The sequence below is a fragment of the Micromys minutus genome (assembly GCF_963924665.1).
Source record: "Micromys minutus genome assembly, chromosome: 17".
NCBI lineage: Eukaryota > Metazoa > Chordata > Mammalia > Rodentia > Muridae > Micromys > Micromys minutus.
This window is the reverse complement of record NC_137952.1, coordinates 50767989-50784542: the sequence shown is the minus strand read 5'-3', so window position 1 is coordinate 50784542 and position 16554 is coordinate 50767989. Positions and strand designations below refer to the sequence as shown.

At 44.4% G+C, this 16554-nt stretch overlaps 1 protein-coding gene across 3 annotated transcripts in view; it reads right to left on the bottom strand.

The window, feature by feature from the left end:
• Positions 1–16554, bottom strand: part of RIN2 (Ras and Rab interactor 2) — a gene marked incomplete at its 5' end in the record, with an annotated part of 98142 nt that overhangs the window by 58748 nt on the left and 22840 nt on the right. Inside the window, 2 exons of one of the 3 annotated variants that reach the window (XM_080930993.1) lie at positions 4221–4271; positions 4613–4713. In XM_080930993.1, coding sequence (XP_080787119.1) covers positions 4221–4271; positions 4613–4713 — 152 coding nt within the window. Of the gene's footprint in view, positions 1–4220; positions 4298–4612; positions 4714–16554 lie in introns of those variants that run through there. The other 2 variants (XM_080930991.1, XM_080930992.1) reach the window with 2 other exon arrangements.

Below are 16554 nucleotides of genomic sequence, written 5' to 3'. Positions count from 1 at the left end.
TGCTAGGCACTGAAGATGGATAGAAGAGGGGTCATGAGCATGAAGCTGCAAGAATGGCAGGAAGGTTCAAGTAAGTGGTGCGAAGACCGAGGACCCCGAGAGTTCAGTCACAGTTGTAGATTTATGCTAAGACAATACATGATTGGATGGGAGAAAGATAGGTGGGGAAAGGCCAAGGAGCAGAAGTGGAGGCAGGAGGCAGAGAGAAGATTCCTGAAGGAATCAAGATGGAGCTGGAGGAGGAGGAGCTAGACCCAGGTGGTCATAACTGGTGATAGGTAGATATGAATATTTATTAAATTTTAAAAATATATTTATTACATATAACGGTAGCTGTCATCAGATACACCAGAAGAGGGCATTCCCATTACAGATGGTTGTGAGCCACCATGTGGTTGCTAGGATTTGAACTCAGGACCTCTGGAAGATCAGTCAGTGCTCTTAACCGCTGAGCCATCTCTCCAGCCCTAAAGAAAGACTTATTTATTTTATGTATACAAGCACACTGTGGCTGTCTTCAGACACACCAGAAGAGGGCATCAGATCTTATTACAGATGGTTTTGAGTCACCATGTGGTTGCTAGGATTTGAACTCAGGACCTCTGGAAGAGCAGTCAGTGCTCTTAACTACTGAGCCATCTCTGCAGCTCTAGATATAAATATTTAAAGGGTTACTATAGGTCTTTTTTTTTTTTAAACTCATATAGAAGGGTAGTTTGTATCTTTTTGTCCATTGGATGTAAGCTTATTGTGTAGAGGGTTTGTGGACTGAGAATTAATATATAAACCTGCTAGATAAGCTACCGGACTTTGGAGTCATGTTTGACCGGGTGATGAAGGAATGGAACATGCCTGAGGCGGTCGTATCCACCTGAGACAGAAGCAACAGGGTGGGTGGAGTGAATCGCCTGGGAAGGGAAGCAAATGGAGAGAGTGGCTTTTGAACCGTGTGACAGAGTCCGTGTGCTCTGCTTCACATTAGAGCGGCGTCCTCAGAGTGAGACCGTGGGGGCTGATAAAAGGTTAAGCCATCCCTTTAATATTTACCGCAACACACAATCTCTGTAAGTTTTGATGCAAACCTCTGAACTCATAAAGAGGATCAGCCAGATAGGTCTTAAGTTGGAAATCACCAGTATGCTGATGACACCAAAGCCACAAGACCAGATGGGATTAACTTGAGACTCTAGAGACTTCCTTGTAAATATACATCACATCTGTCAGGCCCGAAGCTGTGTGAAGTCCTTTTTAGCCTTTAGCTTGTGTATTCTTCCTGAGGATGCTGTAAAGTTGTTTTATTATTATCTCCATTTTACTGATGGGGGCACTGAGTACAGGAATCCCCAAACATCTTAGGTAAGGTCAACTGGATGAAGAGGAGCAAAAAGATAAAGAGAAGAGGTCCAAGAGTTCTGGGTACTCCAGAGTTAAGGGCATCAGGGAATTAGGGGGTACAGGCTAGAGGCCAGAGCAGCAACAGGGGAGGGGAGAGGAGTCTCCGGCGTGATGTCCAGACACCAACCTTCTGATCCTTTTGCTCCACTTCCCAATTGCCACCATTATAGCATGTGCCACTGTACTGGCTGGTTTTGTGTCCACTTGACACAAGCTGGAGTTATCACAGGAAAAGGAGCCTACCCTTTCCTCCCCAACTTACTTCTAGGTCATGATGTTTGTGCAGGAATAGAAACCCCGACTAAGACAGCCACTTTACCCTGCTTAGAGATGATTTAACAAACATACAAAGACGTGTGTGGGTGATAAGCAGTGTTAGGGATGGAATACAGCTGAGCCACGCCCCCAGCCTTCTTCAGTTTCACTTTAAAATGGACATACTGGCCAAAAAGATGGCTCAGTGTGTAAAGTCTGTGATGGGCAAAGGCAAGGACCCGAGTTTGGATGTCCAAAACCATGTGAAAGCTGGGCATGGTGGCTTGTACCTTTATCCTCAGTGCTAGGAGATGGAGAGGTACCAGAAGCTCAGTGGCCAGCTAGTCTACCTGAGACAGTGAAATCCAGATTCAGAAAGAGAACTGTCTCAGGAAAAAATAAGGTGGAAAACAACAGGTGGACTTTCAGCATCCACAGGCGTGAGTGCGTCAGCTCATACACATATACACGGCATGGTGGTGAGAACAAGACCTCCTTCCACCAGGAATATGGGTAACAATAATGCAGGAGCGTCCCAGGGCTGTGCCTCTACTGCCAATACAACCCCGAGGTTCTTCTCTTGCAACAGCACCAGGGACAGAGCTCGCCTCTGCTCAGATGACAGACATTGCTGGTCCCACTTGGCATTTGTAAAGAAATGTCTCTGCAGTGAAATACTACATTGTAAACATTTTGCCCTTGTTTTTCAAGCATAGTTGCTTTTCTTGTGTAATTCTATCAATCTGATTTAATACATTTAAAAAATGCTATTCTGAAAAGGAGTCCAGGGCACAAGAAATTACAAGAAAGACTGCAAGGGCATTTCAGAGTTAACCACAGAGTAGCGGAATGCTAACACAAGCAAGGGAATAGAGGTCCTTTACTGCCTAGGAAACTAGCTTGGCATTTAACCCCAGGTTCCATCAACGGAGGAAGTTCAGGCATTTTGCAATGGCTATTGGGAGGGACAGGAGAGGCCCCATCAGATGTCAGATGTGACAGGGATGCAGTTTGGTGCATCTGGTGCATTGGAAGTATATCAGCAATTCCCTACATTTGCTTCTATGTCTGGCAAGTTAGGTGCCTCCAAAAATTAGTAAATTCACATTAATGAACACGATATCCAAGGATGTTAGTCTGAATGAATATGTTATTGTGGCATACTTTTGGTCATTCATTTTGCTTTTGTTTGCACTTTTGTATGAGACCAGGTCTATCTGTTATGTAGCTCTGGCTGACCTGGAACTTGCTATGTATATTAGGTTAGCCTCAAACCCACAGAGATTGCTTAGCTCTGCCTCTGCCGGGACTAAAGGCATGCACTACCATGACCAGTCATGTAGTCATTTTGGTCATTTTTAAACATGGAAAGGAAAGTATAAAAAGAGATATTGGAGCTGGGAGTGTAGCATACTCAGTGTAGTAAGGCTCAGGAATAAAACACATACTTAGCACGCACCACAAACAAATACAAACAAGCAATGTTAGGGATCAAATGAACCCCAGCTCTCTCACCCTATTATCTGCTGAGATCAGCGAACAAAAGCTCAATCATTTGCAACCCACTACTCCCAAACCTTGACAGCCTCTGTGACTTATACTTAGGGGTGATCTTTCTCACTTTGTCCTCTGCAGAGCTTGGGGTCTATCTCCCAGCATTGCATTTCCTAGACATGGAAAAAACAAATGTCACTAAATTCTACGCTTTATCAGCCTAGATGCTAGTTTTTCTTACACATAGCAGTGCAGCGGCTAAAGGTCAATCCCTGCGCTAAAGTTCTAAGAAGAACCTTTTAATTTAACAATAAATATGGGAAGGGGAAAAAAAGTCTCTAACTGAAAACCATGTGCACTGTGCATGTGTGTCAAGTTTATGGGAGGAAACAATTTAACGGGTCAAAGTCCTTCACACTGGGGTATAAAGAAAATATTGAAAGCTAAAAAGCAGGGAGGGACACCTGGTCTACCTCCACTACTTTGTAGAGATGGTCAGGAAGTTGAGGGTACCTAGAACTTTCCCAGCTAAGGCAAATGCAGCTCCTGCTAAGAAGCATAACACTGCAGCAACACCTTCTAGTCACCTACCACCTGCTTCCCTGGGTTGATATTTTCATTTCTTTCCTCCCTCAGTCTTAGGCAGAGAACAAGTCAGGCTGGTTTGAAACTTGCCTGGGCAGCCAGTGTCACCTGGTTTGTCTGCGTGTCCTGTGACTCGCAAGCAGACTCACACCATAAATCTTTGTACTACTCCATGCTGCCTCATGCAGGGGAGGCGGGGGTGATAAACCTGGTTTTCTAGGCACCAACCAACACATCTATCACTCTGTAGCAATAACATTCTGCTTCTCTGTCAAAAATGAAGGGTATCTCAAAGAGCTAAGAGGCTTGACCTATAACTTCACCTCTGACCCCAGTAAAGATAATTTTCCAGCTCAAAACCAGCCCCTCCTATGTATTCAAAGCATATGTAACATGCCAAACGGGCATAGTCATTTACAACCTCATTCAGTTATAAGACCCCTGATGGCTTTTCAGGTTAATAGCTATGTAGGTCTGGGGATTTTTCTGACCTGAGAATGCAAAATGGGTCCATCCTCTTTAGTTGCTCCCCTTTAAACCTTCTGGAGACTGCCAGGGCTATATTGAATTCTACTTCATGCACGGAAGGTCCGCTGTGTTACTCTTTCCATCATTGTGACTTGGCACTGACAATTTCCCGGTTCTGGTGCCAGGAGGGATCAAGAAGGTATAAAGTTCAAGTGCCTTCAAAGCAATTAAAACAAGCCAGCAGGCAAGGAGCTCCTAGGCCACTCCCACCTCCTACAGGGAATTTCATCTGGTGGTGTCACCACACTCCCAGTGCCCAATCTTGGAGGGAGTGACGGGGCATCAGCTTTCTTCATTCACCAGCTTCTCTGAGTCCCCCAACTCGCAACCAGCACCTAGCTCCGCCTTTGATCACCTGTGGGCTTCAGAAGGTTCCAGGCCATTTTCCAGACTGATATCTGTCTGCACCATCTCCCGTTTCAGTTCTCCGATCTCCGAGGCGATCGTGTCAATGAGCTATACAGAGACAAAAATAGCATGACGTCAGGAAGTGAGGAGGCAGTCCATGTTCCTAAAGCCAGGGAGCTCCTGCCCTCAATAGACTCACCCCCTTCCCCCCAGATTTAAATCTTGGCTCTGCGAATTTCCTCTAACTAGGGGAAAAAAACAAAGGGGGAGGAGCAGCTCCCCTTTAAAAAGAGGAAGAACTTAGGTTTTGATATTGGGAAAGAGCTGGGGTTTCAGTATTGTAATAAGGAAAAGGTTAGGACACCCAGTTTGGGTTGCTCAACATGAATATAGAAGAATAAATAAGCCCTACTCAAACCAGGCCTCCAAACTCATTTTTGTCAGAAGAAATATTCCAAAGATCTTAGTGAGGTGAGGCCGGTTTGGTCTACACAATGGGTTTTAGACCAGCCAGGGCTACAGAGTGAGACCCTGTCTCGGAAAAAAAAAATTAAAAGGTATGGTGTCACACAACAATAATCCTACCAACAAGAGGCTGGGGAGGGGGCATAAAGAATTTGAAGCCAATCTAAACTATACAATATGACTCTGGTTCAAAAAGAAAGACAAGTAAACAATATAGTACTAACAACTTCAAATTTTATGAGATTCTAGGGATAAACCTCACACACACTGTGTCAATATTCTACCAGAGCTGCATCTCCAGCATTTTTGAGCTGTTGACTGAATCATTGAGTGAGTCAGGCCTTGTCATGTAGCCTAGGCTAGCCTTGAATTCACTGAGTATAGCAATTTGGCCTTGAACTTGAGATCCTCCTGCTTCAGATTTTCTCTCTCACTGCAGTTTCTGGTTTGGTGTTTTGAGAAAGGATTTTGCTAGGTTGTTCAGGCTGGTCTGGAACTGACTGTGTATACCAAAGCTGACCTACAACTCAAGGCAACCCGTCTGCCTCAGCCTCTTGAGCACCAGGATTATAGACATGAGCCACTACAATCCCTAGCTTTGCTTCTTAAGATGATAAATGGGAAGCCAGTGTCATACTTCAACTCCCAGCAACCCGGAAGATAAAGGCAGAAGGATATTTGAACACAGAAGACCAAGGCTATTCTGCACAACATGGGTAGAACCTACACCTGCAAGAATGAGTAAATGAATGAATGAATGAATGAATGAATGAATGAATATGCAATCTTGAAATTAAACCATAAAAGCAAGGAGACAGGTTAAGGGGGAAGAAAAAATTGCTCAAGTCTGGGAATGGGTAAGTAGGGGTGGGGAAGCCCCCTGTAGACATCTAGGGGATAACTGTGATCTCTTCTGGCAGTGGCTTCAGCTGTCTTGTGTCCCTCACCTCTTGTGAAGAGGCTCCATCTCATCCCAAAGGCTAGAGTAAATCTCAAGCTCACGCATTCACCTAGGTCCCTTTACACCCCACCCCCACCCCACCTGACTTCATTTTGGCATTGCTGGGGATTGAACTCAGGACTTGTGCGTGCCAGGCCAGTGACACCCCCTGAGATACACTCTTCAGCTTCTCAGTATAAGCTCTGCTGGCATTTATGAGTCACTGTAAGTGTATAGAAAGCACTTATGGTAGCTACTCTGCTCTAGAATTTTGAAAGTGCAGTTATCTTTCATATACATGTGGCTTATGTTAACATTCAATGTGCCTATTTATGAGCTGTTTGAAATGTCTGACTTCTTTCATTCAGCCATTGAACTTCTACCCTTTATGGGCACAAAGTGGAGAGAGTAAGGCTGGCAGGCCTCGGTTTTTACTGGGCTGCAGTCTGGTGGGAGAAATAGACTCCAGTCCTGAGGGTTGAGACTTTTGGATTGAAGGTAGGTTAGGGGCACTTTAGGGGGTAACTAAGGTGCCGTGCTACCTAGTGTGGGTTATCGGAAAAGGTGTTTGCATGGGTGACAGCGCCCTGGATGACATGAGGAGACCAAAGGAACAGTTCCTCATTCAGAAAGTTCTAGAACCTGGGAAATGAAGTATGCAGGCACTAGACCATGTTTACTGAATAGTACAGTCTTTATGTCTTTGAGTGTCCTGCAGTAAGAGCCAGTGGGTGTTTTTAATTGTGGTAATTACAAGGCTTACATTTCATGTTCTACAGACGCTGTCTAGTTGGGCTTGGGGACACAGCTCACTAGCTTGTCCTAATCAACACAAGGTCCAGTGACTGAGCTACAGCATGGGCAAGAAACATAAATCTTGTCTTTGGGCTACAGATGCTTGTACGTGCTGGCTGAGAAGGGGGACACTAGTTAAGAACACTAGCAGGGCCCCAGACAAGAGACCAGCTTGGGTTTCTTGGGGCCAGCGAGAACAGAAAAAAGAGGAAGATCCAGGAACAACTTGCCAGAAATGGATATGAGTTGATGGTTGAATATAAAATCATGAGAAAAAAGAATTAGAAAATTAAGCTGCAGGGTGTGAGGGTGCACACTTACAATCCTGGTCCTGGGAAAGAGGCAAGCGAGTCAAGAATGCAAGATCACCCTTGCCTACACAGTGAGTTCAAGGGCCTAGCCTGGAATAATATCTCAGACACAGACAAGGTACTGGAGAGATGGTTCAGTAGTTAACAGCCTTAGTGCTCTATCTGAGGACCAGGATTTAGATCCCAGCACCAACACCGGGTGACTCATAAAAGTCTAGAACTACAGCTTAAAGGGAGCTAACAGTTCCCATGGGTACTCACCAGAGGAGCTCACATTCACTATGGTCCAGACACACATAGCAGAGGGTCCCGCCCAAAGGACACCCTGTCATAGCCTTAAGCAAACCTCACAGAGAAGATTCCCACCCAGCAGCAGGACTAGTTACGATGTTTCCATTCACCTCTACACTCTTCATCACTAGACTACCAGCAACACTGATTTGAACATAGAAGTCCCCCAGTGTAGCCGGTAAGATGGCTGAAGACCTGAGTTCAATTCCTGGGTCCCCCGTGGCCTTCCCCAGAAGAAGCAAGCGACCCTGGCAGTTGAGCTGCTTCCTGCAGGCATTGCTCTTATCACTGCACCTTGAGTGTGCAGCCCCTGTCCCACCCCCCCCCCATACCCAGACGACACAAGATCCTGATCCTATGGTGCGGCTCTCAGTGGTACCAAGCTGGCTAATTTGAGAGCACACTATTTCTCTGCACAGTGACCTGAAGGTAGGAAGGTGGCTGAATGAAAACATTGCCCTTGGATGGGTCCCTGACAGAGGGAGGGTATGTTTCCTCCTCCATCCAATCCCTACTTAGCCTACACACTTGACAACATAAGAGTTTCTCAAGAACTGGACCAGAGTCCAATGTTCCAGGGCCAGGCCTGCTCTTAGCATTGTTTGTAAATGCTCCTTCTCCAGCAAATATTATCACTAAGAGCCATTCCTTCCTCTCTGAAGTCCCAAGGATCGGGCTTTGGGAGCTACTCATATTGTTCTTTAATAAATTTGTGCTTATTTGTTTTTAATTCATAAAAGCTCTCATTATTTGGTTCTTCCTAAATTAATTCTTTTGGACATTCTTTGAGGATATAACCCCTCGAGGGACCCGTGTTAAAGCCACCAGGAGCTTCTGCTTGAGTCCTCTCCCACACCCGGTGATATTAACTAAAGCAGTGGTTCCAAACCTTCCTAATTCTGCCACCCTTTAATACAGTTCCTCATGTTGTGGTGACTCCCAACTATAAAATTATTTTCATTACTAGTTTGTAACTATTTTTTTTTTTTTGCTACTGTTGTGAATCATAATATATCCGTGTTTTCTGATGGTCTTAGGTGATCCCTGTAAAAGAGTCATTCAATCCCTAAAGGGATCATGACCCATGGGCTGAGAACCACTGAACTTAAGTTTCTACAACTAACACAATCCAAACACAAGCATCAGTCGAGAAGTCTGAATGTTTCTACTGATGTCCCACTGTGCTGAGGCTATGGTCCAGAGAGGACTGGATGCCAAAGTATCTGCAAGGCTAGTCCTCAAGCATGGCTTCTGACCAGTCTGGTCACACAGGAAGCCTGCAGTCCCTAGCGAAGGGGACAACAGTGGCTGTTATCTGGTCTAGTCAGAGGGTGAGATGGGACCTCAGGTTGGCATGGCATAAAGTTCATGAGACAATGATTCTTACACCCAAAACCCAGCTTATCTGTCACTCCCAAAACAGCACTCAGAAACTAAGGCTTGAACCCAACAGGCTGATAGCTACAGGGCACTGCACAGCAGAGCCCCACCAGCCTCCCTCACTCCCCCCGCCCTTTCTCTCTCCTCCGCCTTAATCCCAGAGTGGCAGTGTGGAACAGTGGTAACTTGTCCATCTTGGAGGCCCAGGAAGGCTGGCCTTTAAAATCCCTCGTCCTCCGTGGGCTGGATCACCTTTGTCCAGTCACAAGTCTGTAGGAGTGATGTGGAAAGACCGGAGGACTGAATATGTCCACTGGTGCCTAAGTGTTCTCTTTCCTCTTCCTAGATATATACTGCGTCTTATTTTTCTACATCAAGATGACAGAGAGCTAATGCTAAGGGATGCTTAAGAGAGGCCCTGGAAGGGACCCTGACCAGCAGCATCGCGGAAGGACCCGGGGCAGGGGTATTGCTATCTGTCCCGAATTCCCCCACCTACCGGGCACCCATTTTCCTCTAACGGGAAGCAAAGTCATTGTGTGTAACTCTGTACACACAGGTGGGAGGAGGGAACAGGGAGGGAACCCCAGATCTTTTCTTTTTTTAGGGTTTAGATAAAAGCAGAATAATTCTCTTGAAGGTCAAGTAAAAATAAAACAAGAAAGTGCTTAGAGAGCGAGGCTGAAAAGAATCCCTGGTGTCACTCAGGAATGTTATCAGCGCTGTCAGAGAAGGGATGTGCAGCTGATGGACGGCTGGAGACCTAGGGTGTGGGAAAGCCAGGCACTTGGCTGCCAGCTTCCCAACTTCTTCTATACCCCAATTCATCAGCGTGGCCTTGGAGTGTGGTGGGCTTTTGCATTCTGGGAATCAACTGTGTGGGAAAAGACTTACTCCAGGACCTGAGAAATCACATGATCCAAACAATTCCCTCCCCTGTCTATTTCTGTTGACCTGCTGCTTTGTGGATCTGGTGGGTACATCCCACACTTGGGAGGGGGAATCCGAAGCCGACCCTGAAAATGATGGGCCTCTTCCATACTTGTAAACAATCTTTGCTACTGGAATTATCACCAGGGGATAAAAGGTGGCCCGGGCTCCCAGCTCCATTTGTAAACAAGAGCCTGTCCAAAGTGTTGTGTTGAGACAAGGTCTCATAAAGCCTGTGCTGGCCTCAAACTGGATAGTAGCCAAAGTTGCCCTTGAACTTCTGATCTTCCGGCCTTGGAGTATCAGAATTATACACGTGTCAGTATGATCAGCTATTTTCTTTGTTTTTGTTTTGTTTGAGACAAGACCTCATTTGTACCCCATCCTGGCCTGGAACTTAGTAGCCCAGGCTGGCCCCAAACTTGAGGCAGTATTCTTACCTTACCCCCTGGGTGCTGGGATCACAAAAGCTGGTGACAGTGCCCAACTGGATCATTCTTGCATGTTATCTCTCTGTTTTTCTTTTTTCTTTTTCACCCAACAGAATGAATCATTCCGACATGCTTCATAGCTTACTAATGTTACGCCATCAGATTCATTCAATAGAATCCGGTGGGAATCACCCGAATGTGGGGAATACCACAATCTTAGTTTCCTTTGCTTATTTATCTGTTTTTAGAAGGGTCATGCCATACCCTAGCTGCTCTGATATTTGCTGTGTGTTGACAGATGCTGGGGCCAACTTCACTGCTTAGCAATCATGAGCAGCGCTGAGCTGAGCATCCTGGGTTCTCCTTGTGTAGCATGTGAAAACTCAGTGAAATACCAGCATCCATGCATCAGGGTATAGGGAGTGTCACATGGGTGGCTTTTTTGTCTGTTACACAGAGACCAAGAAGGAACTTTGCAATGCCCACCTCCCCCTGCCCCCATCAGTCTTCAGCCAGCTACAGATATAAGTAGCCCACCCAGTTCCCTCATTTCCTCCAGGACGGCTCTGAAACAACCTCAGGCTTCTTTCAGATGGACTCAAAGCCACCTCCAGGGGACTGCACAGTAGTGGAGACTAGTCTAAGATGTTTCCTTCCCTCAACTCAAGCCTGACCCCTCTATGGGGTTCTGAGGGTATGTTTCCAGGTAAGTTACTTCCATGAAAACCTTCAGTGCTGAACTCTAAGAAGCCTTCTGCTTGGACTCAAACCTTGATAATCTAGCTGCTGGGCTTGCCTGAGGGTAATTTCTGGAGCCCAGGACTCTCCTAAGTGACCTTCACTGAGAGTAAGTTCCCCAAGCATGCCTTTTTGTGTAGAGCTGTGTTCATCAAGCCCAGAGCTATCCTCATAAATGAACTGTCTGCTCTTCCCATTTCCCTCTTGCTAACTTCCTCATTTGTTTGCCTTCCAAACATGGGGTAAATCAGGACACTGAGGAAATAGAGCTCCTAACAGTCCTTTATCCTCAGCTGGACAGGATGGGGAAGTAGGAGAAATTATAATAGTTATTAAAAAGTGTCTGCTGAAGACTCAGAAAGATGGTTCTCATTTTTTGTATGTGGGATTTGGATATACACACATACACATGCATGTATGTATGTATACACACATGAGACATGAAAGTAAAAAGGCAATAATGAAGCCAGGTATTGGTGGCTCACAACTTTAATCCCAGCACTCAGGAAGCAAAGGTAGGCAGATCTCTGGCTACTCTGGTCTACATAGGTTACATAGAGAAATCCTGTCTTGAAACAAGCTCCCATCCTTGCCAAAAAGGGACAGTGATGAAAGGAAGAAGGGGTCCAAAGGGAGGAGAGGAGAGAATAAGAACACAATGAAAGACTGCACATTGCCTGGCTTCTCTTGTATGCAATCTAGATCGATCTATCTATCTATCTATCTATCTATCTATCTATCTATCTATCTATCTATCTATCATCCATCCACCCACCCATCCATCTATCATCCATTCATCCACCCACCCACCCACCCATCCACCCATCCACCCACCCATCCATCCATCCACCCATCCACCCACCCATCCATCCATCCATCCATCCATCCATCCATCCATCCATCTCTAGCCCTATGGGACATAAAATCAGAAAGGGAACTATCTGGGCTGAGGAAAGAGACTAGCTGGATGTGAAGAGGAGGGAAAAGAAAGGATAGTGGAGGGTAACGTGGACAAAGTACAACTCTCTCTCTCTCTCTCTCTCTCTCTCTCTCTATATATATATATATATATATATATATATATATATATATACATATATATGTGTGTGTGTGTATGTGTGTGTGTGTGTATTTATATGATATGTCTTTGATGCACTTATTGAACAGTGAAATGCACTGTTCTGTAAGCTGAGTTGAAGAGTTTTTCCTAAAGCATTATGCTCATGTCTGTTCCCTACACCACTGCATAGTAGAAGGTCTCACGGTGGTAGCATTTGCTTTAAAGCATGCTCCTCCTGATAATTATGAGCCTCATACACCAACAGGTCAGAGAGACCAAAGATGGTTCCATGTTGTTAGACATGACCCACCAACATGGTGGAGGCTGGGGGAGTAAGGTTAGGTGTGTCAAAGACTCGGTGTCACTTGAGAACCTTGGCCCCTGTGGCCTCTCCTTTCTGCCTATGGCTCCGTTTTCAGGCTCAGTGAATGAGCTACAGAGTAGAAGGGCTCTGAAGAGTGGCGTCTATGTGTTTTCACTCTCCCTACAGCGCTGATTTGCTTTAGCAACTGTGTTTTAAGCTTGATTTTGTAGGTTTTCGTTGTCTTATATTTTACGAACCTGGCGCAGTGATCCATTCCTGTTATCTCAGCACTCTGAAGGCAGAGACAGGAAGATCTTTGACCTTGAGACTAGAGTGGACCACATAGTGAGTTCCCAGCCTGTCTGGGCTGTATATGTAGTGAGGCCCACCATAAAGAAGAATAAAAAGTTATAAGGTTCTAGGTTACAATGAGGAAGAACAATAAATGACTGTGTTCCATCAAATTTAAGTTATTTCTAATTTTAAGATTAACTCGTGTCATAGATCACCAGGGACTGTGCACACTGTGGAGGATTCTGAAAACCTGATGCTCAGACCTGAGATGCCCTGACTTATGGTTTCATGGAGCTCAGGATGAAGAGGACCGAGGTTGCATGAGCTAAGTACTAGTGATCTGTTTGGTTCAGGAAGGACTAGCATCCTGGGGTTTACCAAACCGGCCCTGTCTGACAAGACAGCCTGTTTCCCAATCCAGGGCCTTCACGACTGTGGGTGTAACCAGGGCTCTGTGGAGGCACCCTGTTGTGGCTAAGCCAGAGGTCTGAGCAAGTGGAAATCACATAGTACACAGGCACCCTTGAGGAAACACAAAGCCTAGGGAATGAAAAGGAAAACCTAATATGATATATGATCTTTCCAGCCTTCAGACAAGCCCTGTGAGTAAAGCAGCTTGAGGAGGTAACATCCAGGCTCCCTGTTGGCATATCAGTTCAGCCCACAGAGCCTTCTTCTACAGCTATGGGAACAATGCAAAACCGGAAAAAAAAAAAAAAAAAAAAAAGGTTTTACCATTGAGGGGTGGGGTGTGACTGGAGATGTAGCTCAGTGGTTATGAGCACTAGCTGCTTCTCTAGAATGTGGGAGCTGGGTTCACAGCACTGGCAGGACAGCTCACAGCTGATTGTAACTCCAGTTCTAGGGGATCTGGCGCCCTCTACTGCCTATGTGAGCACTAAACATGTGAGTAATCTGCCGATGTACACGTGAGTAAAACGGCCACACACACACACACACAATAAATAACAAATTTAACAAACAGACAAAGTTACCACTGGGCATCCACTAGCCAAGTTCAGTGCCATCTGGGATATCAATCTGTTTGGCTCGTTGGACAAAGGCCCAGACTCTAAAACCAGATGCTAACTTGGGAAAGATCCATAAACTACTAAAGGTTTGTTTAGTAGACAGAATGTCATAGTTGGGTTGTTTTTCTTTTCTTTTCTTTTCTTTTCTTTTCTTTTCTTTTCTTTCTTTCTTTCTTTTTAAATGTTCTTATATGTCTTTAAGCAGTTGTGTGTTAGGTTGAACTGTATGGAGTTCTGCTATTTATGGGCCAAATAACCGTTAAAAAATCACTGGTTAAATAATCGTCAAACCAAGACTGGCGGATATGTAAGCTGCCTCACAGAGGGTGTTAAAACCAGTTCCAGACTCTGTTTTTAAAAACAGTACAGTTGATTCATGCCTGTAATCCCAGCACTCTGGAGGCTGAGGCAGGGGCATTACAAGTTAGAGGTCAATCTGGGATATACTGTCTCAGAGAGGAAAGGACAAAAGGAAGCCAGGAAATAAGGATGGGAGGGAAGAGGAAGTGGGGAGAGAATGAAAAGGACTCAGGGATAAGGAGGAGGCAAAGTGGGGCAGGCTATGAAGAAAGGGTGCTTTTCCATGCACTGATTACACTTGCCTTTTATATGGCGTACGTGCTTGGTTTTTTTGTTTATTTTATTTTTGAGACAAGGTCTCAGTATGTAGCTCAGGCTAGCCTCTAACTCAAGATCTTCCTGCCCCAGTCTCTCAAGTGCAGAGACTACAGGTAGGTACTACACTGGTTTCTCCACTGAATCTTTGTTTAATAGTTTCTGCCACCTGGAAGGAGCTCTTAAAGGTGTTGATCTGGGACTGGAGAGAGGCTCAGCAGTTAAGAGCACTTGCTGCTCTTGAAGAAGACCTGTTGTTTAGCAGCCTCAGGGTGGCTCATGACCACCCAAACATTCAGATTCTAAGGGATCCAATGCCCTCTTTCAAATTCTATAGGCACCACACACACATAAAATAAATAAGTTTTTTCAAAAAGCTATTGTTTTGCTCACCAATAAATTAAAACAATCTGCAACATACTGTTTTTTATGCTGTTATAACAGCACTCAAGGTTGGGGTAATTTATAAGCGGCTGAGATTTATTTCTCATTTCTGGAGCACAGGAAGTTCAGGATCTACCCTGAGCACAGGCTATGCTGAGCCATGCCCCGGAGAAACAGGATGTGCAGACGTGTGTCAGAGAGGAAGGTGGCATACTAATCCTTTCACTATAGCCTAACCTCCAGGTAAGCAAGTCACTCCCAGTGAAACAGTCTGAACAGTCTCCAGTACTAAGTGACCTTAGTACCTCTTTAAGGTCGCGCTTCAGTGCCATTGTGATGGGGAATTCATCTCTAACACACAGACCTTGGGAGACACAGTCCAGACGAAGAACTCCTGGTTTTTCACTTTGCTGAAATTAGCCCTAAGACTTTGGGATTATTTGTTCTGAAAAGCTTAACGGCTGAGCAGTCTTGGCCTTGGGGAGGGGATGGTTTATTAGGGTGTCACTTAAATCCTAAAGATTGGTCTCCTCATATACTAAGTGGCTGAGTGAGCCTCTGATACTCCCTTCCAACTCAAACCCGGTGTCCCCAGCTGCTCCACTGGGCCCTCCCCGAGTTTGGGGTCATACTCACTTCCTTTATTTTTTATCTGTTTAACTTCCTACTGAGCAGCAATCTGTCGTGGGCTTTCTCCAAGCACCAGAGGAAAAGGAACCACTGACTCACCCTTTCTGGAAAGCAACCCAAATGCACGGGTCATCATTTTTAACTCGAAACCTATCAGATGTAGTGTTACCAACTCAGTGAACTGACCCAAAGAAACAGGCACGTGAAAGGCTGTCTTCGGGAGCGCGATTCATAACGCTGAACGGTGGAAAAAGGACACGATGTCCAGCAGCTGTGGACCTGGGTAGACAGTGTGGTACAGCAACAGTGGGACACTGCAGCCTACAAATGGTGAATCTGGTGTGTTACTGAGGTGAAGATGCTGCAAGGCAGTATGTGTCCTCTGAGGCCACTCCAATAATACATACATTCATACATACATACATACTTACCTACCTACATACATACTTACATACATACATACATACTTACTTACATACATACATACTTACATACTTACATACATACTTACATGCAAACATGCATACATACTTACATACATACTTACATACACACATACATACTTAATACATACATACTTAATACATACATACTTACATACATACTTACATACACACACACATACATGCATACATATTACATACATACTTACATACATACATACTTACATATGTATTACATACATACATACATACTTACCTACATACACTTACATACATACATACTTACATACTTACATACATACTTACATGCAAACATGCATACATACTTACATACATACTTACATATACACATACATACTTACATATATACTTACATACATACATACTTACATACATACATACTTACATACATACTTACTTACATACATACATACATACTACACACATACATACTTACATATATACATACTTACATACATACTTACATACTTACATGCATACATATTACATAAATACTTATATACATACATACTTACATACATATATACTACATACATACATACTTACATATATACTTACATACATACTTACATGCATACATACTTACACACATACATACTACATACATACATACTTACATATTTACATACACACATACATACATACATAAATGCATACATACACACATACATAAATGCATACATACATACATACACATATACAATAGAATTGTAAATAGACAAAGCAAAAACCTGAACACACATTTTCTGGTGTTCTCTGGGCTCGTTTCCATTGGAGCGACTGAAGGCACAGTGTAATACAGGCAACGGCTTTTTCCTTTTTACACCTTTGTAAAAAATTTCTAAATCGATTTACTTTTTTTTCCCCCTTTCAAAAAAAACGGGGC